Below are 20137 nucleotides of genomic sequence, written 5' to 3'. Positions count from 1 at the left end.
GTGTATCTTAAATACACTTCACTGTTTCTTAAATACACTTAACTGTTTCTTAAATACACTTTTCCAAGGACTACATTTGGTGAAATGCCCTCAATTTATGGTATTTATTGCCTAGGTTTCAAGAAATCAAAATCCCTCCTTCAAAATTGTATACAAGTAATATGACAACAGATTCAATGACTTAAATTACAATTGACCCCAAATATAAATACATTTCAGTTATAATAACAAATTCTTAAAACAAAGAAAGAGATATAGAAGAATATAGAATTAATAAATATACATTTTCTGGACCATTTTATTGAGCGTAAACAATGCTGAATACATTATCAGAAATAGCTGATCATGTGTTCTTATTAAAACTATTATTGCTGTCTTTATTACAACATGCAAATGTGTAAAATAATGGAACTGGGTAATTGATTTTCCAACAGTTTAGAGCTGACTGAATCAAACAACAAAATCAACAGACACGGCATCTGTCCGATTTCTGAAGATAAACAGCTCCGAAAAAAAATTAAGGGACCACTGCACCTTTTTCTTTCCTTTCCAAAAAAGTTGAAAAGGAAAGTGGGGAACAGAAGCGTTTGAGTGAGGAACAGAAGCGTTCAATTTGCAGTGGCTCTAAAGTCTATGGATGTTTTATATTCCCCAAATCAAAAGTTGTTGACAATATTCAAGTTCAAATTCACCTCTTCACTTACACAAAGCAAGGCTACCTCTCCGCAGTACGCTCTGCAGTTAGAAATGTTTTGGGGCCTGAAGACACCTCTATAAAACACTTGACCACTGTGTCTCAGAGGTTTCCCTTTGTGACTATTAATCCCCCCCCAAACACACACTGAACACACACTAAACACCCCCTTAATGTCTACCTCTAATATACAATCATATTCTGACAACTACACATTACCAATAAGCAGAGCCTTATTACAATCAGAGCATTCATCTTAATAATAGACCTGCTATCATTCTGTACACCAGAGGGCAGGCTACACAACTTCTTTAATACAGCTTTGCTGAGGTTGGTGCTTGTCATCCAGCCCAATGAAGAGATGTTTTTATTTGAATAGTAGGACACTGTTAAGTTTCATTGTCCCATGGAAGAATTAGGGAGAAGATATGAATGCCAAACAACCTGCCCACATGTTGTTTGATGTACAATGGACCAATACTTTCTGTAGTAAGCCAGAATAGTATGTTTGAAAACCTTGGTGGTAGTGCGTGTTTGGATAAAACATTGTAGTGAATTTCTAATATTTTTCAGATTCAGACCCATCCCTAATTCACAATTAAACATTGTATTAAATGTACATTTCTATGGTATTCAAAAAAGATGGTGATAATACAATATTGTTTTACAACATTATAAAACAGGTGGTTTGAACCTGAAATGCTAAGATGGTACACAAAGGTTATGATTATTTTTTTTTTGAAACTATAGAACACACTTCACTATCTTTACCATGGGAAACACTTAAGGCTTTCCTCAGGGGTTGCATCTTAGCATTCCAGGCATAACCACTTTAAGATTTCATTGCAATAGGATTCTGCACAAAAAGTAAAATTTTCTCTAGCCCAGTGTTTCCCCAGTCCTGGTCCTGAAGGGTTCAAAGGTTGCCCTACCTCTTACACACTTGATTGACGTAATCAACCTATCAACAAGTCTTTAATTTAAATTTGGTGTGTAAATGGTATTGCAAAAACAAAAACATGCCCCCTTAAAGCCCCAAGTCTTGTATTAACACTATGTCATTGCAGCCAAGTGTTCAAATCATTGTGGCTGCATACCAACAATGCCCATGTGACCAGCATAAGGAACCACAAGACCATCCCCTTAAATTTGGTGTACTTTAAATGAGTTTTTGGATGAAAAAATTATATGGCTAAAATAGGGAACAGAAAACAATTATATTAAAAAAAAAGCCTATGAAACACACATTGGTTTTTGTCTTTGATTTTTTATACATTAAGAATACTTTGATCTTGTATCTCATTTAGGATTAGGAAATGAATAATGAAAAACTGTTTGCAGAGCCTTTACAAAAAAAGAACAAAATAAAGTGAGCTAAATGTTTAATTCAGAAAATGAACATATTCTGTTCTACGACCCATCGTAATGTTGGGTGACGAGTGTGAAATTAGAAAAGGGAGAATAGCCTGGTCTTGTGTAATACCCTGGTCTATTGCCTTCACTGGTGACACAGCCAAGTATCAGGCCATGTTTTGGGTAAGGGTCCAAACTGCTTGGTCAGTTTTATAATACTTGATTTTTTTTTTTTATACATTAAATATGACCAACTGTTATGATCCTCAGCCACAACAACGCAGCTGTCACTGTGTTCACAGAGTTCAATTAATTCATATGTCTAGCTGGAATGATATGGAGGGTAGGCTATACCAATTTCCAGTAACTAAATGCCTATTGGTAGTTAACGTGGTTGAAATTGATTGAGGTTTCATTGAATTTTATAGAAATATAAGAAAATAAATTGAGGTATATAATTCAACTATTTGATTGTGCAGAATGATAAAATGTTGTGCTTTGCATAACCCAGTCATTAGGGGCCTATAATAGCCTATGTTCGGGACACTGGGTCATTACTTGCAAGGTTGTGGGTTTGAAACTCCAGTAAGTTTTAAAATCTGTTGATGTGTTCTTGAGAAAACCACTTAAACCAAACTACTTTCACCCTAACGGCATCTGTAAGTTGCTGTGGGTTTTTACTAAATGACTAAAATGTACATCACATTAACACTTCTAAAACCTTAACATTTAAAAATCCATTGGCTTCCATGAAAGCATACTACATTTTTCTTCTGTTTTGCACTGACTTGGCTGATAGCTGCTTTAATGAGTTATGGTTGTCCCACCTAGCTTTATTAAGATATAAATATCTGTAAGTCACTGTGAATGAGAGCATCTGGTAAATGTGCCAATTTTTCCCCCTTACAACATTGTGTCCAGTACTTGAGTGGTTGATGTCAATATTGTTATGACCTTTTCTCTTTTGCAAGCAGAAAGCACAGATACAGCATTCCATGCTTTGCAATAGCTTATCCGGTTTTAATACCAAAATATGTTTTAGCTTAGCTTTTTTCTACTACCATTACACATCAAAGGAACTTGTGTACCAATACATTTCTTCACTAGAAAGATATTCAATTGGATACTTCTCCCTTCATGTCTCTGTTTCTTTCTCAAAATCAGAACCCAGAATGTCAGAGGGGAGAGATCTATTCCCTTTTCCTTCAACTTTTATGGACATATATTTTAATTTCCTATTGCTTTTAGACATAAATTTCATTTCACTCTCTTGAACTGGGGGCAATGTTGAGTCGATTTCGACTATGGCGTTTCCATGGAAATAAGGGAACGTAAACATAATGAGAAGACTGCAATTAACTACTAAATCAGTTGTTTTGTTTTAGCTCGGTAGTCAGCATGAGTAAATCATCTGAAGAAAAAAAGTCTACGTTGGCGGAAGCCTTTATAAATTTCCAGTAAGCAGTGTTTTAGTTGTTAATTTATTAACTAAACCGATGTTGTAACGCCATTTGTTATTAGCAAATTCCACTCAATGAAAGCATATAGCGATGCTAAACCGTAGTCAGTGAACTAACACTTACTTAGCTAGTTAGCTACAGTTTGGCTAGCTATAATGTGTTTGAATCTACACGTTATCATGCAAAGGTTAGTACTGTAGTCCATTCCAGCTATATTGTACCGATGCTATCTGTATTTAAAAGTCCATACGTTAACGTTATTTGATTAAAGCCTGCTTTTTATGATTGATTGGTTCACTTTGTCAAAGACTAGCTTTGAAAAAATATTGCAGAAACGAGTGCAGTTCAACTGCAGGATGTAGCAAATACAGTACTGTACAGTCTGCGTCCAATACCGTATGTTTTTTTCACTGCACTAATTTTGCAGTGTAACTGCAGTTATATTACAGTACAGTTTTACGTATTTTCATATATCAGCAGGGGTGTAAAAAGTACAAAGTAGAAGTATTCGGCTGTGTTCACCAGTTTTGGGAAGTTCCTAAGGGTTAAATGACCATGTAAACAGAGTTCATAACTCATCAGTGTCCTTAATGGATAATTTACACTTTTCCTTTTTATTTAATTGATCACTAGTTAGTTTTGAACTCCCCTTACTTGGTTATTTAGATCTTAATTAGATACTTCCCAAAAGTGGTGAACACAGCCGAACCCAGTTGAATACTTTTACTTTACTTTTTACACCTCTGTATATCAGTAGCTATATAGCTAAAGTTCTAGTACAGTCCTAACGGCTAATTTAATCTGACTGTTTTGTTATAACGTATAGCCACACATTCCAAGACCTACTTGTTTTGTATTCAGACTTCAAGTAAAGAGAAAGGAAATACAAGAGTTCCAGGAGGAGATCAGGCAACTTGACGCAAAGAAGCAAAGATACACACAATTGGTGAGATGAATGGGCAAATGAAAATTCACAGGGTCTGTATTTATTTTGCATCACAATTCTTTGGGTTGCATTTTGCTAAAAATCTGCCGACATTAAGTGAGAATCTATGCTTAGTTAGGTCTCTGAGGTTTTAAGTGTGCTGTGCTTACACAGAGGGAGCAATTGAAAGAAGAGCAGATGGGGCACATCAGGCTCTTGCGGAAGCAGGCTAAGGAACTGGAACAGAAGCTAGAGCAGAGAGAGGTGGTCAACAAAGAGCAGGTGGACCAAGCTCTGCAGCAGAACTTGGAGCTGATCCATAGGCAAGAGAAAGAACTGGCAGGTAGACATTTTGTTGGCTGAAACATAAGGAGTAGCCTTATACTTGTATTTCAACAAAATATATTGTTTTAATGCCAAACATAGATTTCAAAAGTATTGGCACCCCTAAAGAATATTTACCAAACAAACCAAACAAACTGGTGTCTCAATGAATTGTTAGATGCCATCTATATGTCAACAAGGTCTTTGGAAGTGTTGCATGAAAGAAGCCTAACCTACAAGAGCCTTTCTGGGGGGGGGTCTTCTGTGTCTCAATGACACAGAAGACTCGATGTGTGAAATGCTAAAACGTCCTCCCTGTACACCAGCCACTCTAACTTGTCAACTTTATTTTCTTAACATGACTTGACAATACTGTCTTAACATCATTCTCTAATAATAACCTAAGTACGCACTGTCAATTTACCATTCTCTAAAACTGTTCATGAACTGCCTCCCAGACTCCTGTTAAAGCCGCTAGCTACTAACCCATGAGACAATATGAATTCCATGTACAGTATAGTGTGTTGCATTTGGGGTTAAAGAAGGAGTATAACATATAGTTTTGCTGGATGTAGCACACAGTGCCCCATTATTTCACATTATTTTGGTAACTTTACAAGCTCCTGAATATTTCAAAGTTTATTCATCAAATGCACCGAATAACACAGCGTCATCCTGCACAATAAAAGTCTTGTGACATGGGACACATCTACATAGTAAGAATTAGAATTTTAAAAAGAGTAGGATGGGGAAAATGAACAATATCGGTAGAAGTATTGAATATTATAGATACAATATGAATGTAATATGCCTATGAATGTTTGTGAGTCTAGAAGTGTGTGCCCTGATGCTCCGGTAACATCTACCAGCATCAGCAGTGTGAACAAACCTTTGCCTGGATGGCAGCCGATGATGTGCTCTGCAGACTTTGCCCACCCTCTGGATGGACTTGCGATCAGCAGCGGAGCAGCTGTCATAACAGGCAGTAATGCAGCCTGAGAGGATGCACTTAATGGTGCACCTGTAGAAGTTGGTGGGAGTTTTTATAGACATGCCAAATTTCTTGAGTCTCCTCAGGAAGTATAGTTGTTTTTGGGCAGTTTTCACTACCAAGTTTGCTTGCCTGGACCAAGTGAGGTCATCTTTGATGAACACATAGAGAAACCTGAATTCGGAGACACTCCACTTCAGGTCCATTCAATGTGTATGGGGGCATGACACCCTCTCTGCTGCTTCCTGAAGTCCATGATCATCTCCTTAATCTTGGAGATGTTGAGTGAGTGGTTGTTGTCCTGGCACCATGTAGCCAGGTTCTTTACCTCCTTTCTATAAGCGGTCTCATCATAGTTGGAGATGTGACCCAGGATGGTTGTTGGAGATGTGTGTGGCCACGCAATCATGCATGAACAGGGTGTGACAGTAGGGGACTGAGTACGCAGCCCTGGGGGTCTCCGGTGCTCAGGGTCAATGCAGAGGTGAGGTAACACATTCTCACCACCTGGGGTCTGCCAGTCAGGAAGTCCAGGATCCAGTTGCAAAAGGAGGTGTCAAGACCCAGGGTCCTAAGCTGAGGAATAAGCAGGCACAACAGTGTTGAAAAAACCCCTTAATGAAGAAAAAAATCATGTGAGGCCATGGAGAAGGACTATAGGCTGGCCTCGAAGAGATTCTGGCAAACCATCCGGCGCCTCAGGAGAGGGAAACAGTGCCCTACCAACGCTGTTTACAGTAGAGGTGGGCAGCTGTTGACCTCAACTGGGGATGTCGTCGGGCGGTGGAAGGAGTACTTCGAGGATCTCCTCAATCCCGCCGTCACGTCTTCCATTGAGGAAGCAGAGGATGAGGGCTCAGAGGTGGACTCGTCCATCACCCGGGCTGAAGTCACCGAGGTGGTTAAGAAACTCCTCGGTGGCAAGGCACCGGGGGTGGATGAGATCCGCCCTGAGTACCTCAAGTCTCTGGATGTTGTGGGGCTGTCTTGGTTGACACGCCTGTGCAACATCGCGTGGCAGTCGGGGACAGTGCCTCTGGGATGGCAGACCGGGGTGGTGGTCCCTCTTTTTAAGAAGGGGGACCGGAGGGTGTGTTCCAACTATAGGGGGATCACACTTCTCAGCCTCCCCGGGAAAGTCTATGCCAGGGTTCTGGAGAGGAGAATACGGCCGATAGTAGAACCTCGGATTCAGGAGGAACAGTGTGGTTTTCGTCCAGGCCGTGGAACACTGGACCAGCTCTATACCCTCTACAGGGTGATGGAGGGTTCATGGGAGTTTGCCCAACCAGTCCACATGTGTTTTGTGGATTTGGAGAAGGCATTCGACTGTGTCCCACGCGGCATCCTGTGGAGAGTGCTTCGGGAATATGGGGTCCTGGGTCCTTTGCTAAGGGCTGTCAGGTCCCTGTACGACCGAAGCAGGAGCTTGGTCCGCATTGCCGGCAGTAAGTCAGACTTGTTCCCTGTGCATGTTGGACTCCGGCAGGGCTGCCCTTTGTCACCGGTTCTGTTCGTAATTTTTATGGACAGAATTTCTAGGCGCAGCCAGGGGCCGGAGGGTGTCAGGTTTGGGGACCACACGATTTCGTCTCTGCTCTTTGCGGATGATGTTGTCATGTTGGCCCCTTCAAGCCAGGACCTTCAGCATGCACTTGGACAGACGGATCGGTGCAGCTTCTGCAGTAATGCGGTCGATGTATCGGTCTGTCGTGGTGAAGAAAGAGCTGAGCCGCAAGGCGAAGCTCTCGATTTACCGGTCAATCTACGTTCCTACTCTCACCTATGGTCATGAGCTTTGGGAGCTTTCTCCGCAGGGTGGCTGGGCGATCCCTTAGAGATAGGGTGAGAAGCTCGGTCACCCGGGAGGAGCTCAGAGTAGAGCCGCTGCTCCTCCACATCGAGAGGGGTCAGCTGAGGTGGCTTAGGCATCTGTTTCGGATGCCTCCGGAACGCCTTCCTGGGAAGGTGTTCCGGTCCCGTCCCACCGGGAAGAGACCCCGGGGAAGACCTAGGACACGCTGGAGGGACTATGTCTCCCGGCTGGCCTGGGAACGCCTCGGTGTCCCCCCGGAAGAGCTGGAGGAAGTGTCTGGGGAGAGGGAAGTCTGGGCATCCCTGCTTAGACTGCTGCCCCCGCGACCCGGCTCCGGATAAGCGGAAGATGATGCTATGCTATGCTAACAGTGTTGAATGCTGAGCTGTAGTCCACGAACAGCATCCTGACGTATGTGTTGCCTTTTACCAGGTGGGAGAGGAATGTGTGTTTTGTACAATACATTTACTGCAGCACTGAATAGTTTTTCTGCAAAAAGTATCCCTTGTACTTTACAGTGGGGGAATGAAAAATATGGTGTGGTTGGAATTATAACACAGTCCCTCTCCAAAGCTAATGAGGACCAGCAACTTAACAACAATAATGACATTTTGTTTTGTTTATATTTTTCCCACATAGTTTTTACTTTGAAAATGTACACAATACACAATATATAGACACACTGCAGGCTTTTATTTTGAGGGCAAAATATACGAAAACCGGAGGTCTTATTGTTGCTGCCAAATCTCTAATGTTTCCAGCATGACGCTAATATATTGTAGCCGATTATAGCTGTGATAGTTGGTTTGCTAACTTGCTTCTTACCTTTCTTCTTCACTCATAAATTATATCAATGTAACAGCCACTTACTGACATTTCAACACATACGTGCGCATGCACAGACACAGCCAGTTACGTTTCTTTGACCTTATTTGATAGTTTGAAACTCCGAACGTCGGGTTGCTCTGATGCTTGTGCGATGGTAAACTGCGGTCAGCTTGGGAAAGCATTTTTATTTCATAAAAAAGTTGTGTTTTTCTGTGGCAGCACTTCACATTTTAGCAGGGGCGAGCCGCCGCTGTTATTACAATAAGAGGGAAACACTATTACACCTTTTTTAATGAAACATTTTCTTCGAACACATTATCGACCCTATAAAAGTTATCATTTGACAATCACTTTGACTTCTCACCTGGAATATTTTGAATGTAAAAAAATCATTTAACACAATGAATATATTGTTTGTCCCTGTGTTTGTGTGTGAAAGAGCTGCGTGCCGAAGTCAGCCGCCTAGGGGAAGAAGTGCTTGTCTTGCAGGGTGAGAGGCATATCTGGCAGGAATATAAGATGGTGGGAAGTCAATGGCACCAGCAGCAGATCCAGCACCTGGAGGCTGAACTGGCTCATGTGCAGAGGGGTTTTCAGGAGATGGCAGGTAGATGCACTCACTGGCTGGGCTATGAGGTGCAAAACCAGGCCCATCTTTTCTTGGAACTCAAGTCATTTGTTGCAACAAAAAAAAGACGGAACCTTTTCATTAAATCAAATAAGTCATGTATACAAAAACAAATGTCTAATCTCAGACTGTGTCTCTTTCTTCACAGACAATATTCAGCACTCTCTCAAAATGACTGTGAATGAAATTGACAAGACGACAGCACATCTCATAGATGAGAAGAAACACCTGGTTACAGCGGTCAGACTTCAGGCACATTATTGTATAACAAAGTATTCCTCCTCTGATTTCCTCTATTGTTCCATATTTTTGGCACTGAGTGTGTTCAGATCGTCAAACAAAACCTAGTATTAAATAAAGGGGAATAACCCAAGTTTTGTATAGATACTTATTTAATTTAATTTACACAGTTATAAAACAAAATGTCCTGCTTTGAAAACGTGATTGACCTCTAAAACTCAATAATGGATTGTGGGTAATCACTGCAGCCATACACTTCCTGTAGTTGTTGATCAGTCGGTCAATGTTCTTGGTGGAAGTCTGACTTAGCACCCTACAACCACGGGAAGTGTTTGGTTGCAGTCTTGTTATTCATTATAAGGATACAATCATGTTTTCACAGAGGGGCATGGGGTGTTACATAACTTTCATTCAATAACTGAAATAAAGTCTTGTTTCATTTGTTTCCCTTTATTATTAGGTTTTGGTTAATCTGAAAACTTTTAGTGAAAACAGTCTGCAAAAATAGAAATAATCAGAAAGGGGATGAATAGTCTGATTCTATATCTTTCTTTTTGATGAAAACACTCTTTCCTCAGAGGGCTATCAAAAATCTTGACCAGCACAGTCGACACGAGATCAGGGAGAATGAGTGGCTGAAAAGAGAGGTATTTATTCATTTTTATTTAACCATGTGAATCACTTGAGAACCATTTATCATTTTCAAGGACAGTCTGGCCAAAAACATTCAAGTGCAAGACGAGACAGTACAAACAACAACATAAATACTGTAAAAATATATATAAATATACATATATACAATATATTCAAATAAATGATAAATGACACTAAATACAGTAGGGCACATGCAGATAGGAATAGGAGATTCAGCGGATGTAGTTGTCAGACAGCAGTTTGCCTAAATGGGACATAAATAAGTTGGTACCTGGCATGGGGTCAGCAGGGAGGGCCATTCAATTATAGAGTAAAACTCACAGTTATTAGTGTAGAAGGGGTTTCAAAGCAGGCATAGCATATTTGATTCTAAATGGTACAAAGTGACTGCTGATCCAACTTTGGTCAGACCTTTACTGAAAGGTATCTCTGGCTCTGTCTTTCTGGATGTGTCAACATTTATTAACACTATGATACATTTACAAGATGACATGGTGTTCAACATAATACCCTGGTTACTGCGTGTTAACATGCACCCTATTATATGTCATGGTCTGCTCCTCTGAATCCCCCTGTTAAAAAACCCAAAGTGGTACTTACTAATGTTCTGGGCCACATTGCCAATAGACTATGTTTTCACAAAGTAATGGTGTGACGGCAAGGATGCAGGGCTGTGATCCAAATAAAACAAAATGCTAAGTATGCTTGCTCCACCTCCTTAGTGTCACAGATAGGCTCAAAAGAGCACCTCATGAAAGTGAATGTGCATTGAAATTTGCCCACTTTGAGAAGGTGTGTACCCACTTGCCCATGTAAAAAATTATATACTATAAGCTGCGTTTATGGAGTGGGCAAGGGACTGGGGAGTATTTCTTGTCCTTGATTTGAGTTTTACAAAAAACTTGATCAGGATCACTCTCCAGGAGGTACTGTAGGCATAGACAAGTCAAAGATCAGCAGAACTCAGGGTACACCACAAGATGCAAACCACTAATAAGATGGAACAGCCGGTTACAGTTAAAAAGTACTTGAAGAGCTTTTAGAGTTCTGGAACAAAGTCTTCTGGACAGACCCAAGGCATAAAGGGTGGAGAAAAGAAGGAACTGCCCATTATTCAAAGCAGTGGTGCTCAAACATCTCCTGTGGACCCCCAGCCAAGGGCTTGATAATAAGTTGACAGGCTAATTCAGGTGTGCTAACTCTGGAACACATCCTTAATTTCGCCACCTCTTAGGGAGTTTTTCATGGCCACTGTGCTTCAACACTATTGTTGCTTGCTCCTTGGGGTTTCAGGCTGGGTGTTTTGTAAAAGCAAATAAATCAATTTGATTAATTGATCTAATGTATTTAACGGCTGGGGATCCCAAGGAGAGGGTTAAGAAACTGCTTTAGATAATGGGAAGTTCCCTCTTTTCTCTATCTGAAGTATATGTATGGCTGCAACTGGTCAACATTGATGATGTGAGCAGAATGAATTCTGAATTGTACAGAAACATCTTGTCTGCTCAGATATAACCGAATGCCTCTAAACATTCCCTCCAAAGTGTTTTCTTTCAATGGCTGCCGTGGTTATGCAAGGGCTCTTTGCTGTGAAGAACTATTGACATGGACTTAAATTCCTGTGAGTGTAAAGAGTTAATATGGCTTCCTAATATCCTACAGCTTGCAATATACAAAAGAGAGGTATCCATTTTGGCAGTGGAAGTTCAACAACTGGAGGAAGAGAACCTTGAACACCTGAGTCAACTGTTTAAGGATCGTCTGGATGACCTGCAAATATCCAGGTTCCTTAGCAACTCTTCACCCCTACTTACGGAGGCAATCTGCTCAGTAGCATTAAATAATATGCTACTATTTCTATATTTTTACTGCCACAATGTGCTACTAGACTTTTTTTTTTTTTTTTACAGCCTGGTCCCAGATCGGTTTGTGCTGAAATCCAACTTCTATGGTTGTTGTCAGGCAATACAGCACAGCATATCTGTGACCGGGCAATCCACTGTATGCAATGTAATCCACCTACTCATCCACTCACTTGTTTTCTTTACTTTACATCTGCAATATCACTCATCTCTCTGCTGTCCTGTACTCAGAGACATCTTCCTGACACAAGCGGCAGGCCTGGGACCTTCTGGCTGTGCAGTGAGGGATGATGTCAGTGGCCCATCACCAGGTGAACATGATGGGCAGAATGGCAACACTTATTGCGATCCATCCTGAAGTGTGGAGCATCTTCTAAAATTTCTTTAAAATTGAAACTATTCATACGTTTTTCCCTAATAGTTATGGAAGTTGTCATGTGACACTAGTTTTCTACAACTTTGGTGTTCCCCTAGGGCTAGTTTTTATCCTCACATTTTAATCAGGTAAGTGGACAATCGATGACCTGAACTGATCTTTTAGGGATTCTGCACGCTTCCCTGGCAGTCGACCAGTAGGTTGACATAGTTCACATACTTTTTACCTTCCCAGCTGGGGGGTTATGACGTAACTGGGGCCAAATGAATATGTACTTATGTAAACAACAGATTTTCAGCTGTTTAATGAATGTCCTCATTATGACACCAGGTCCATGGGGATGTCACATGCCCAGGGGAGGGCAGTAATGAAATTATTTTATATCCAGCTCCTTAACTAGAAGCAGGAAACACCACAAGAGGGAGTAGTGATTCATTTTAACTTAGTTTGCGCACTGGTTGCTGCCTTTTAGGCTGTATTGAAGAGCAGATAGCAAAGGATATGCATTTCTGTAGTATATTTATTGCCTTTTGTCTATGGAGGGAGATGCGGAGAAACTGATTGGGAGCAGGAAAAGACATAACACCAGATTTTTGGTCCACATTTAAATGTTCTCCGTTGATGATAGGTCAGTAAAACATCTTGCCCTGATGTGCCATTAGGCGCTTTGATCAGTATGGTCTGCCTCGAACGGGAGGCGCCTTCCAAGCACAGGAAGTCACTGAGATCACATCCTCCTTCCCATGACAATTTGGCAACATGGCAGACCTTGATTTCCCTCTGAGATGGTGTCCTCTCGATTCAACTCACGATAAACCTTTAAACCAACAATGGCTACCAATACGTTAGTCTCTTGGAATGTGGGCTTTCATTTACTGAGCTCTTAATTATAACCCCATTTCCTTTTCCTAGGCACTGTGTACTTCTTGCTTTCAGGAAACAGGGAGGCTGTTGATCTGACTTTTCTCAGATATTTCCAATTCTAAACTTATGAGCCCATACCTTCTGCAATTTTTGAATGTAGATATTGAAAGTATCATCTTTGGGGTCATTTGTCAAATTAGGTTACCTTTATCTGTCAATAGTGTTTTAGTGAAAACGACATCCTTGTTTCCAAATATGTAAGAAGACAACTGTCCAGGTGTTGTACTCATTCATGACTGTAGATGCTTTTCTCAAAAGAGTAGCTTAACCGATAGACACATTGGCCAGTCAGTCGCTTGAAGCTCCTCCTCTTCTCTAATATTGTTACGGTCTCCACTAGATGTGCTGGGTAGCAACCCCACACCTCCCCTCCACCCAGTAACGGAAGCATGGTGGGCTCAGAGGCAGGCCAAAGAGCTGGAGAGGGATGAAACGAGCAGCAGCTGCAGCAGGACAGCCCACAGGCTAACAGAGGAACCCCCTCAGGACCTCAGTGAGCTTCTGTATGGAGGCCAGACCCACCTGCAAGTAAGTCCTGGTCATGGTCTACCTTAGGCCTGTCTCAGGATCAAAACACATCAGCTGTAATAGAATTGATATCGGTAGGTCTATGGGCGCATCCCAATAATAAAATGTGGTTTCCTCAACTCGCCTCTCCTCTGTACAGAGGAACCTTATCTAACACATCAACACAGATCCCCCTTGCCCAAAGGCACTCGGCTCACCTTTTGGCACTCACTTAGCCTTTGTCATCGCGTCTTGAAATTGAATAGAAAACGAAAACATGATCACATGTTTTTATTTTTTTTCTTAACCAAAAGTCCAAAAGAAAGATAACGGTGAAAAGAAAGCCTCCAGTGTCATCTGTCGATTCATATACAGGGCAGCCTCAGCTGAGTGGCAGCAGAAGCTAGTTCCTGTAACTAAATATTAAAGTGGTGTGGCTTGGGCGCATGCTGTTAAATCCTAGCAATATGCTATACCCAACCCATGTTCCCACCTGATTCACTTAAACCGGAAATAATCATTTTACCAGTATTGGAGAGATGTCTTGATTTTAGTGAGGTGCTAAACATCATAAGTGACAGGACTTTGGCCATCAAGAAAGGTCCCATCCATTTTACACAGCGTTGAATCAGACGTTGAACTCATTACTTAATCCTAGAGGCTTTGGAGAGAAGCGGGAGGGGAGGAAGAGAGCCTTGGGGAGTGTATTTCTGTGCCACGTCCTCTTGGCAGTGGATGCAATCGAGACAGCAAAAGGATCCGAGGGTAACAATCTCTCCTTGTTGCTATGGGAGATTTCAGGCCAGACAGGATGCATCTTATATGGGATCACATCTCCCCTTTTTTCACTCCTCCCTCCCCTGTGCTGTCCAGCATGGAGATATGCACCTGGGCCTTCTGGAGCAAAAGCTGCTGTGTGTGGTGGGCCAGTCCCTTCCCCTGCACCCAGCGCCATCTGAAACCCCTAGCTCTGAAGGCGCCCCTTCTACCCCGGAGGTGGTCCAGGCTCCGGAGGACTGGCCTGTCACAGCCAAACTCATCCACAAGACCTTCAAGTAGCCACTTCTGCAAAATCTAGCACTGGTCTTACGTCGGCATTGATGAGACATATTCCTATTAAAAATGCAATTGAACTAGAAGGGTGCAGGGTTGTTTTCTTAATTAGCCAGTATCATTCAACATGCTGCTACACAGGGTAAAGACCACCTACAACAGCTGGTTTTATTTTCAACTGCAATATCAAGTATAAATACTTTAAAGTACACACACTAAAGGGGTGAAAAAACCTGATGAGTATGCGAGATCATGAGACATGACACACCTGGACCACCAAATGCAATGTGCTCTGTTTTTTGTTTAGTGTTTTTTTTTTTAAGTTTAGAGATAAGAGTGCCATTTAAATAACCCCAAAATGGGTATAGGAAGTAAATACATTATATTTTAATAACAGTTCGATATCCATCATCTATTCACACAGACAACGAAGATACTGAGGCAAAACCCTTTGTGGAAGCTGCACTTTATTGTAAAATCAACCAGTCTGCATACATACATTTATTTATATATTTAATATAAACAAAAATATAAATCTGCAGGGACAATGCAGCAAATATGCTAGTTTGATGAATAGACTAACCTTCATGTTCTGACCATCCACATAGCGTGCCCCCCCCCCCCCTCCCCCCCCCAAGCTCCAGGACAGAAAGGGTCTTTTATTTACACAAAGCACCGATCAACAGTGCTCCATCTCCCTGGCTCAGCTGGACCCTACTTCACCAACCAGACAGGGGTTCAATTACTGAATAATCTCACACTATCTGTACTTGGTTGAGTGCGTCTGGCTTAAATGGTCCAGTAGAAACATCCCCAAACCAGCCAAGCCAGCACTCTAGACGGGCTTGGGTGAGGTGAATAGTATTTGAACCCAGCTAGGTGTGACAGAGCTACAGCCGGTCCTGGGAAACCTCTTTGCCCCAGCAGACATGCTGGTGTATGTAAAGATGGCCAGAGCATGAAAGGCACTCTGCACATTCAGATTGAAAAGGCAGCCATAGAATTGCTCCATGTAAAATAAACGACATGCCAAGCGTAAAGCATAAATGTGGATCCATCCCAATACAATGGCGCCAAATCACAAAAATAGTGCTTTCCTAGTGCGTGAAAATGTTCCCTTGCAAAAAAAGACCCTAGCTCACAGAATTTGCTGTACTAAATTAATATACTTGTTTGGTGTCCATATCACCCCTTGCACATTAAGGGCTGTGACTTTGAGCTACAAAGAATGGTGCTTGACATGCCGGTTGGAGTCATATATTTAGAGTTGGGACAATATGGTTTCTGCTGAATAATGCTGCATTTACACGCAATGTCAACATTATATGGCAGCCATGTTGTCTCCTCGTTACCATGGTGAATATTTAAAGGTAGACTCAACAGAACTGCATTGCCAGCATCGCAGATACTGAGATGTGCGAGATGGACTTTGCTTACATACAGTCAAACAGTATTTGAATGTGCCCAGGTTTGTGTCACGCTGTTGCTGTTACAGCATGGCAGGACCAAAACAGCTAGCAAGTTGAGTGGAGCGCTTCAACTCTGTTGCGCTGTTAACTTTCTGCATCTGTCATTTCAGAGTCCACATTTAAACAGTGCCACATAACATTTTCTAGAATAAAAAAACATTCTAAAAGGTTGGATTAACTCTAAAAACATGTCTCTGTGCCCGTTCACCAATTACAGCGGCAAGTCTGTTGACAGTCATTTTTTCATCTTTATATTATTTAAATTTTTTTACTCAGTCACTCTCAAACTCCAGTTATACAATCAATCATACTCTTGTATAAACCTGAATGCCTCCCACAAGGAAGAGTTCAATGTCATTAGTTCCCCCCCCCCGTCATTTCCTCCATGGGTAATTATAAATAAATACAAACAATACACAAGGAATGTCTACTGCAAACATACATAAAAAAGAAAATATAGAAATTATAGTATAAACAGAGGTTAGCGTTATTAATCAATAATGGTTAAATTAGATAATGCATAATTGATGATCGAATCAAGCAATTTTTCCACTCGTTCCATCAAACCAGATCTTCGCCCCAAGAGAACATCAAACTGTGTGATAACCCACCATTTTCAGTACATAACAGCAAAGTCAAATGTCCCTTTCCACACCCATGTTTATCATTTACAGAAGACAGATTGGATGAGTGATCCCTGAAGAAGGGTTTGAATGGCAGCACCCGCTTTCTCGTAAGACAAATGACAAAACAGGATCTGTGTCCTATACTTGACGCCTTTTAGACATGGCTCCCACACCCCCCACCCCTAATTCCTTCACCAGTCCATATCTGGGCAGATATTCTCAACGAGGAGTAAAAACAGCTAACTCAATTTTTTTTTGAAAGTTTTGCTGCTTCATGAGTTGTCTTCCGAGGGCAAAAGCCACCCTTTTTAGGTTACATGAACTGCATCTGCAGAGAGAAAGAAAGGCCATGTTGAATGCTTACACTTTGAAAGGCAAAGATTATTCACAGCATTCTGTTGGAAAAATAAATCTGCCAAACGAAACAATGTTCATTCTCCACGTTTCTGTTCATTTTTAACAAAAGCTCCTTCACACAAATCATAGAACAGAATGCAATCATAAAAAGGATTGTGCATAGCGTTTTCTTCCGCACTTAGTTGAGTTGCACAGCAGTGTGTCCTCGATGTAGGGCCTAGACACTTTGATTCAGGAATAACTAGTCCTGGATCATGATTAGTTGACAGTTTGTCCTGCTTGCATATTTAATCCAGAATGCCCTCCCATCAGTGCTGTGCAGATCAAAACACAACTGAATGTGCAGTGCAGGGGGAAAATAACAAAGAATTTCCGGCCTTGTTTTGATACAATCTAAGGGAAGTGTGATGTACTGTATTGCAATGAAGATATAAGTTTAAACAATTTAGTTGTTTCAAGTGGAAGTGCTGCATGATACACAAAAATGTAGGGCTGAAGTCCAGAGAAAACAACAAATTTAGCCATTCCCGTTTTATCAAAGCCATTCCCCTGTGAATCATAATTCTTAAAAGGTCTTACTTGTGGTAACATTTTTAGTTAACTTCATAAGTAAAAAGTTTGGTTTAAGATAAGTGTCTCAAAGTTTATAAAGTTGGGTCTGTTTTAAAGGCCCAGTGCAGTCAAAAAGGTTTTTCCAGCATACTTAGTATACTCCCCAATATGAGGTGAAAATAACTCAAAATAATATTCCTAATAACACATCTCTGGAATATCACCATGTTTAGATAGAATGGAACATTTGTCCTTATTATTGCCCAAATAAGAGAGTTCCAAACCTCTCTTAACAAGGTTTTCACTTGTTAAGTTTAATTTTGACTGAAAACAGTAGAGGTAAGGAAATGATAGAGATTAAAAAGCTGCATTTGTCCTTTGACAACAGCACTGCATTCATTACACTGTCAGTGTCACAGACCAATGTATTCTATTGAAATGTGTTGCTTTGCAGTCTAGAACAGACTTCCATGCAGACATGCAATACAGTGTACCAATGAAACTAACAGACTACATGACTAGGACTACAAATGGAATAAAAGGACCAATATTAGGTGTTGAAGCACAATCAATCATAAAACCCAAAGAGACACTATTGTAGGCATTTGGAAACCGGAGCAGATTTTTGCAGACACAAGCATGCGAAGCACACCGTGAGAAGCACACGCACACACCACCACACACCCATAGGACATGTTGTACCTAAAGATGTTCTACAAGAAATCCTTGAGAGAGAGCTGAACAAAAGGATCCTTTCCTGGTGCTCTGAGAGGACTTTGACTGGAGGGACTAGAAGCTGCCAAGGGCTGGTTCAGAGAGAATGACAGGGTGAGGGGAAATGACACAGACAAGACGGGTGGAAAACCTAGCCACAGGTGGAAAGACAGAATGAAGGGAACAAGGTCCGGTCCGTAATGTAGCTACCTAATACAGTCAATGTAGAGGAAAGCCTTCTCTGCTTTTGAAATGTGGACAGCAGGTCAGAGTATTGGGTCAGTAAAGAAACTGATTCACAAGATAATGTATTACCATAAGGTTTCTGCCATTCTGATTTAAAGCCCAATAAAGAAACTTAGATGAGATTGTAATATCCCTTTGTAAGGACTATGTTCATATGCCAAGTATGAATTTCAGAACGTTGCCGAAATGACAGATGAGGGTGAATGTGAAAGTGTATTCTGAAATCCCAATCAAAGAATGTATATTGCCCTCAGGAACAGAATCTTTTAAGGCACTTGTCAAATTGAACCATTTAACAGTTATATAGAATATACTATGTTTATGACCAGACAATTTCTGTTGAGAATGGGTTGTGGTTGGATGCTGTATCTTGCATCTAGATTTTTATAACATGCAGATTTTCATACCATCCATTCCTGGGAACTGGAGTTAATTTGGCGTGTGAAAAAGTACACCCCCTGGGAAGGTTGTCATTTTTTATTTTAACCTGATACGTTTGGATACATTGAGATTTGAGCTAAATTCCAACCACATTCATTGATGAAAGGTGAGCCAATTTAACAAATCACACTAAAAACTACTAATGCATTTAAAATAAACAGATGCAATTTCATCATGCAACATCTATACCTTAACCATTACATAAAATGGCACAGATTAAAAATCAGGTGCACCAAAACAGGTAAAAATGATTACAAAATCATGTGAACCTTGAAAGGTCCAGCCTTCCATATGGACTAGAAACTTGGTCTGGCTTGGTCTTAACCATATGGGTGTGTGATAATACATCATGTCTAGATGGCCTCAGAAAAAATATATAGTTTTGATGCCCATGATTTTGGGAGGGGTTAAAAAGACGTGGAATTTATCAATAGGTACGTTTGCTTGAGAATGTTTGGAAAACATTCACACATTTGAGAACACGTGTACACACATTAAGTGGACGAAGGGAACTGCTTCTGAAACGTATGCTAGTTATTTTGGAAAATATATTTTGGAAATTTTCAGAAAAATAATTGATTGTTAATTAAATTGTTTCATTGCACTTTTCATGCAACACAAACACTGTTCAATAGGACATCAGTCAGGCATCTCACCAGGATGAGTTAAACGACAAATGCCTGCAAAACCAACAGTTTCACACACTCCAGAAACTGCAGCTCAATAGGTTGGAGTTGAGGAGTTTTAATTTATTTGCCATTTATTGGATTCTAAAACAAGTAGGAAGTTATTTTACTAGTTGAGAGAAAATAATTGTGGCATGCACTCAACATGTCACACTATAGCATCTACAGTATACTTGTGTCAATCTTAGAAAAGTCTACTTTTATGTTGTTGTTGTTGTTGTATTTCATGCTTTAACACTGTTTTCCATGGGCTTGACCAGGAAAAATGTAGACCACTGCACCTTCTTTCCTTTCCAAAAAAGTTGAAAAGGAAGGGTTTGAGTGAGGAACAGAAGGGTTAAAATTAAGAGACCACTGCAAATTGAACGCTTCGGTTCCGCACTCAAAACCTTCCTTTTCAACTTTTTTGGA

The 20137-nt window shown here is 40.9% G+C and overlaps 2 protein-coding genes across 26 annotated transcripts in view; one reads left to right on the top strand and one right to left on the bottom strand.

Moving 5' to 3' along the window:
• Window positions 1-3226: 3226 nt before the first annotated feature.
• Window positions 3227-15342, top strand: ccdc83 (coiled-coil domain containing 83). 3 transcript variants are annotated; one of them, XM_020048344.3, is made up of 11 exons: window positions 3227-3504; window positions 4369-4453; window positions 4607-4775; window positions 8831-8998; window positions 9168-9259; window positions 9838-9906; window positions 11576-11697; window positions 12007-12086; window positions 13416-13603; window positions 14243-14347; window positions 14456-15342. In XM_020048344.3, the coding sequence occupies exons 1-11, from the start codon at window positions 3446-3448 to the stop codon at window positions 14639-14641; spliced, it is 1323 nt and encodes a 440-aa protein (XP_019903903.2). In that variant the 5' UTR covers window positions 3227-3445; the 3' UTR covers window positions 14642-15342. The 3 variants fall into 3 exon arrangements, with proteins under 3 accessions (XP_019903903.2, XP_012989873.2, XP_019903904.2); XM_020048345.3 differs by lacking the exon at window positions 3227-3504 and adding an exon at window positions 3513-3694 and having other exon boundaries at window positions 14241-14347; XM_013134419.4 differs by lacking the exon at window positions 14243-14347 and having other exon boundaries at window positions 3229-3504.
• A 223-nt stretch (window positions 15343-15565) lies between these two features.
• The window catches only part of picalma (phosphatidylinositol binding clathrin assembly protein a), a 43013-nt gene continuing 38441 nt past the window's right edge, over window positions 15566-20137 (bottom strand). For 22 of the 23 annotated variants that reach the window (XM_034293140.1, XM_034293145.1, XM_034293144.1 and 19 more), the window contains 2 exons: window positions 18342-18445; window positions 15566-17058 (listed from right to left, as the gene is read on the bottom strand). In XM_034293140.1, the coding sequence (XP_034149031.1) occupies window positions 18353-18445 (93 nt within the window). In that variant the 3' untranslated portion in view covers window positions 15566-17058; window positions 18342-18352. The remainder of the gene's footprint in view (window positions 17059-18341; window positions 18446-20137) is intronic. The other variant, XM_034293148.1, reaches the window with a different exon arrangement.

Source organism: Esox lucius, chromosome 7 (assembly GCF_011004845.1).
Source record: "Esox lucius isolate fEsoLuc1 chromosome 7, fEsoLuc1.pri, whole genome shotgun sequence".
NCBI lineage: Eukaryota > Metazoa > Chordata > Actinopteri > Esociformes > Esocidae > Esox > Esox lucius.
This window is presented reverse-complemented; position numbering and strand designations above follow the sequence as displayed.